At 41.0% G+C, this 5882-nt stretch overlaps 1 protein-coding gene across 2 annotated transcripts; it reads right to left on the bottom strand.

Annotated features, from left to right (window-relative positions):
* Nucleotides 1-207: 207 nt before the first annotated feature.
* On the bottom strand, nucleotides 208-5882 carry LOC146496906 (caspase-1-like). 2 transcript variants are annotated; one of them, XM_085140813.1, is made up of 10 exons: nucleotides 5456-5882; nucleotides 4649-4688; nucleotides 4383-4556; nucleotides 4093-4294; nucleotides 3824-3964; nucleotides 3627-3736; nucleotides 2389-2476; nucleotides 1187-1238; nucleotides 990-1036; nucleotides 208-830 (listed from the first exon to the last, which is right to left on the bottom strand). In XM_085140813.1, the coding sequence occupies exons 2-10, from the start codon at nucleotides 4679-4681 to the stop codon at nucleotides 277-279; spliced, it is 1401 nt and encodes a 466-aa protein (XP_084996939.1). In that variant the 5' UTR covers nucleotides 4682-4688; nucleotides 5456-5882; the 3' UTR covers nucleotides 208-276. The 2 variants fall into 2 exon arrangements, with proteins under 2 accessions (XP_084996939.1, XP_084996937.1); XM_085140811.1 differs by having other exon boundaries at nucleotides 990-1238.

Below are 5882 nucleotides of genomic sequence, written 5' to 3' on the forward strand. Positions count from 1 at the left end.
ACGGTTGCTGGAAGCTTCAATCTTCAACGGATTGAAATTAAGAAGGAATCATTTAGAGGAGTTTAAAACATTAAATCATTGAATCCATGAATCTGAAAGTGTTTTTGAGTGCAAGATGCAGACTGAAAGGTCTATTTAGCAGTGCTTTTCAGAGTTTTATACTGAACTAAGCACAGAGTCACTGAAGAATTATGAAACCAAGCTTCAAATCCAGGATAGAGGTTGTTTGCAGTGTCAGAGGAAAAGCTGTGCCAGCAGGACGGTCCACATACACTGCTACTCTGTTGGAGGATAGCAGTGCACATGGACTGGCTTCATTATTCTCACTGAAGAATTATGAGACCAGACTCCAAATCCAGGATACAGAGGTTCAGTGAATGTGGTGCTGAAGGTGTGGAGGTGGATCAGAGAGTCCAAGAAGATATTGTAGAAGGACAGAGTGCCAGCAGGATGGTCCACATACACGGCTACTCTGTTAGAGATAACGTCTTTGGGGATGAAGGTTTCTGTGTTATCATGCAAGACAGAGTAAGAGTAAGAGCAGTCCAGACTCCAGGACTGACTGTTCAGTCCAAACAAGCAGTCATCACTGTGTCCTCTCCGTTTGATTCCTTTGTAGCTCACTGCTATAGAAACATATCCACTCCACTCCACCTCCCAGTAACAATGACCAGTCAGCCCGTCTGTGCACAGCAGCTGAGGGCGGTCGAATCTCTCTGGATGATCAGGATACGGCTGCTGTGCATTCAAACGCATCAGCTTTCTGTTGCTGTCAGACAGGTGGATCCATTTGTACACTGTGTTTGGGTCGATTGTGAGTTGATAGGAATCTGATAGAGAGAACAAATAAATCCAGCTGCAGTTATTGATCGATCATCTATTCATTGATCGGCTCTTTGATGGTGACTCCTGATATCAGAGATATAAATGAGCGACACAGTAGTTTAAAGATGGTTTTGTTTCCAAGAATCATCATAAATCAAACTTACACTTCTTCAGATCCGAGCGCACCCGTCGGACGCCATCAGGCTCCACCCTGCAGGGAGAGGAGGGGTCAAACCAGCACAGTCGTTGCGAACATGCTAACATGGACATTGCATCACTCATACTGTGACAGAGGGAAGACTTCATGTAACTCTTACATCTGCATAAAACAAACAGGCTGAGTGAAGGGATCTGTTCATACCTGTTTAGAGACTCCTTTCCTGCAGACCACTGCTTCACTTCTTCAGGTGCATCTTGAATCAGAATTGCTCTTTTAAAATCAAATATTAAAATTTTCACAACACCTACATGTTTTGTGTTTTTGAATGAAATAGAACAAAAGTAGGAACTCAAAGTGTTTTTTCCTCATATATCAGCTGAGTGAAAGCAGTAAAGCCACCAAGAGACTTTGATGTGCTGACATTCGTCCTCTGCTTGTCATGGTCATTTTTAGTAATTATCTACATAAACTACTGAAGAAGATTGATGGATTCAACGCATCCATCAGAATATAAATATGTGTGCATGTTAGATAGAAAGCTCTTATAAAGAATAGGTGAATGAGGCAAGTTGCATAAAGCACGTTGTGTTGAGTTGAATAAGAACCAGTCCATTTACCGTTTATTCAATCTAAGCTGCTTTGGAAGACGGCGACTGGACCTCATTAAGTTTTTTGAAGAGGTTTCTCCTTTGGTATTTAAACTCTAGTGGGAGTTCTCCACTTAAGAGGATCATTAGCACACTATTGATCATGTGCCTCATCACAAGATCCAAGTTATAAAAAAAGGTGTGGGTCATTATCAGCAGAGGTTTTGGATGAAACTATGGGGAAACCTTGCGTCACTCTATCATGTGACCCATTGAGATCACCGGACGCGAGATGTGAGTAGGGGTTGAGGTGCCTGGGAAGACTCAACATAACTGGAGCATGGATGGTACAGTTGTTGACAGCTGGTGTGTTGATCAGGTGAACTGTGAACTCAGAAAAGTTCCATCAGATTTTTCAGCCACCTTAAAGTAGCATCAGGAAAGCTTCCGGTTGTCAATGGTTTCATTTTTCAGCATGACAATAGCCCCAAACACACTGACAATGCAGTAAAAGCATAGCTGGATAGAAAACACAAACACAATGAAACACTGTGAGCCATGCACCGGCTTCCTGCCCTGTGGGATCATGGAGGTCTCTCATATGGACTGATGCCACACAGAACTGTCCACTGGGAAATTAATGTTGTGGGATACTTTCTGTTTTGTTCATCATCATCATCATCATTACTTTTTAGTTCCATCAGTCGCTCATCGATGTGAAAAAACCACACTGAACATTTCATGCAGTCTCATGTGTCCTGTCATCCCAAAACAACACAATATCTTAAAGTCACATCAAAAATCTGCAACACTAACTTTGAAACATGTAGAAGCGCTTTGTCAGAGTGTCTCTCTCTTTGGTTGGCATCTGTTCAGATGGGAATTCTTCAAAGCTTTGCATGACCTGTTGGTTAGAATTTATTGAAAGCATTACAGGCTAAAGGAGTGCCTGTAATGCTTTCACACACACACACACACACACACACACACACACACATAGATAGATAGATAGATAGATAGATAGATAGATAGATATTAGGGGTGCAACGATACTCGTATCGATATCGAACCGTTCGATACAGTGCTTTCGGTTCGGTACACATATGTATCGAACAATACAACATTTTTAATTTATTTTATCAACTTTCCTTCTGACGGTGCTGTCTGTGTTGAGCGCTCAGTGGATCTGCGCTCGACAGTGCAGCCTAGGCGGAGTAGTCGAACGCAGATTCACTGAGCGCAGGGCAAGCTAGCGAGACAGAAGCTAAGCTCGTTGCAACAAATTGAACCTCCCCCACCCTCATTCAGATCTGTCGTTTGGAACTATTTTGGTTTTCATGTGACGTATGACCCTGAAGGTAAGCGCGTCATGGACTAAAGTAAAACAGTATGTTGGATGTGCCGCAATGCTCAATTACATGGGTGGGAACTAGTGCGTTAGCGCAGTTAGCTCGTTAACGTGTTGGCTGTCCAACCCCACGCACGGGGCGATCCGTGGTAGCTCGTTAACGGAGATTTGCAGCGTTATGGCGTTAATGTTATTTCAACGAGATTAACGCTGACAGCACTAGTGGGAACACAACGAATATGACTGCACATTTACTCCGACATCATCCTAGTGCAAAGACAAGTGGAAGCAGACAAAAACAACAAGCACGCATGCTACAAACTTTACCCGAGTCATTTAGACAGCCGTTAGCACATGATTCTCCTTATGGGGACCTGATATGTTTAATATGCTGCTGAGAATATAGCCCAGAAGAAGCGTATAGTAGAGCTTTTATTTTGGAAAGAGACATTTCATCAGATTAATTTTTTTATTACTTTGTTGTTTCAGCAACATTAAATTTAAAAACTGTACTTTTGGGTTAAAATATATATTTATAATTTTAATAAATGACAAATTAAAAAGGCATGAACATTTTTTTTGTATCGAAAAAATATCGAACCGTGAATTTTGTGTATCGTTGCACCCCTAATAGATAGATAGATAGATAGATAGCCTCTTGTAGTATGTATTTGTGTTTTCCATATATTCCACTTGCCAAACTTACCGTTCTGAATATTTCCTCAATGTCATCTCTAAGGCAGTGCTTTTTGACAGCCTCAAAGATGTGTTGGATAAAGGCAGAACCGTATGTTTCATGAGTGTATGAACCTGTGTCTGCAAGCAAACAGAACCAGATCATATCTGTAGTCAGGCGGTGTTTGATTGTTATAAATGTTACTTATTGGAAGGTGGTGCACTTACAAGTGGTGCTGGAATGAAAAATGATGAAATCCTTTTCATTGTGTGTCCGAGGACCTTTGACAGAGTTCACTGACAGAGATTCGATGTCGTCTGTCGGCACAAATGGTTTTCTATCAAGTAAATCCGCCGATTCCTCCCCCACTGAAACAAACACACAGACTTACTGAATCTTGATCTTTTACCTTTTCAAATGAACAAATATTAACAGTAAATTCATTCAAGATTCATTCATGCTGTTTGCTGGGTGTGTGAGGACAGATGAGAATCACCTCCTCTGCAGGCGTGAATAATGATGATCTTTGGTTTGTCCTTCAGTGCAGGACAGTTCTTTGTGTTTAAGTGCTGAAAGATTTGGTCAATTTCAAACTCCTCACTTCCTGTGCCTCCATAACACAACAAAGTCACAAACACACTGTCTGTGAGGGCCAGTTTTGGGTGTTCAGAAAATTCTTTCAGAGGTTTATCGATCATCTGTGAGAAGAAATCAGTCACTGGATCGTTTAACCAGTTTGTAAAACTGGGTGCAAGTGAAGAAATATTTTCTGCTTTTAAAAGTTACCTTTGCAGTAATGTCCCCACATCTCACTACCTCATATCCAAGAGTTTGAAGTAGATTTTGCATGACTTTCTCATCTTTCGCAGCTCTACATTTGTATAAACTTGTATTAAACGTTTCAATATTGATCAGCAGGGCGATGCGATTTGTCTGTGATCGTTGAGTCACTGGATAAATCTGAGAGACAAATTATTATTGGTTTGGAAGTTACTACAAGAGGCTAAGATCAAACATTCAACATATCTAATATGAATTATACAGTCACATACTTTTTTACCCTGACTGTCTGTCCACGTCTCCATCTTTGACCTAGAAAGAAATCAGAGGACATTTTGAGCTGGAGGAACAGAATGTGTCACATCAGCTCTGCTTCTTGTGGATTATTCAGGACTGATCTTTAAAAAAAATTATTAATGAGAAAATGTGTTGCTGATACTGATTAATAGATGATAAGACTTGAGCCTAATAAACCTGAAGACTATTGAATGTAGATACACGGGATCCTAATCAGGCATCAGAGTGAGATTTGGCAGGTGTGGAAACTCTGAGCCCAGGCGCAGTGGGGCAGGTGGGGGACTTGGAAAAGAGACACTGTACTGGAAGCTCCACTCAGTTTTTCTTTGTATCCAGGTTGTGATCAGCTGAAGCTGCTCTTTGTGGATTTAGCCGACCGAATTCAGATGTTACATATTTCCAGCTTCTAGCCACTACGAACAACCGAAAAACCTAGAATTTGGTGAATTGACTCAAACAGCACCTTACAGTTAAACGATCTCTGATTAAATATATGCAAACAGCACAGCTACTCTTCACCAGTCCGAGTTTACTCCTCTCAGCTTTACCACAGTACTGCAGACTTAACACTTTCACCAACATAAAATCTGAATAATTTAATTTCTGTCCCAAGATGTTTCACAGTATGAAAACAAAGTAATCATTTTCCTCTCATGTCTTCTTTCTTTGCAACATTCTCCATCTCTGATGTGACAGATGAAAGAAAAACCTTCAAAGTAAAACAGAAACAACATCTACTGCTGCTGCTAAGACAAATGAGAAATGAAGAATCAGAGACTTACAGCAGAGATGCTGAGTCCTGGTTGTCCTCTGATTAAAGAGCTCAGACTGCTCAGAAAAGAAGGACTCAACTGTACCTGAACTGGAAACACCTGCTGACTGACTGACTGACTGGATGCTCTTTTATACGAAGCTGGAATCTAGTTAGAATTGTTCCTCTTGATGATAACGTGAAGGCTGAATTCTTTGGACCAAACTGGTTTTGCTTTGGCTGTTTCCAGTTTCCTGAAAAGAAACTCACCGAACTGGTTTCACAATATGCCAGAACAAACACAGGAATGAGGCTCACTTTGCTTTACACAGGTGATACGTTTGCTTCTTCACTGATTAACTCATGGACATGTTTAGAGATAATTCAGGAACTACTTGATGCAATGTTCCTCCACGAATCTTCACCTTATCATGGTGGAGGGATATGGTGCCAAATGA

Source organism: Neolamprologus multifasciatus, chromosome 18 (genome assembly GCF_963576455.1).
Source record: "Neolamprologus multifasciatus chromosome 18, fNeoMul1.2, whole genome shotgun sequence".
Taxonomy (NCBI): Eukaryota; Metazoa; Chordata; class Actinopteri; order Cichliformes; family Cichlidae; genus Neolamprologus; species Neolamprologus multifasciatus.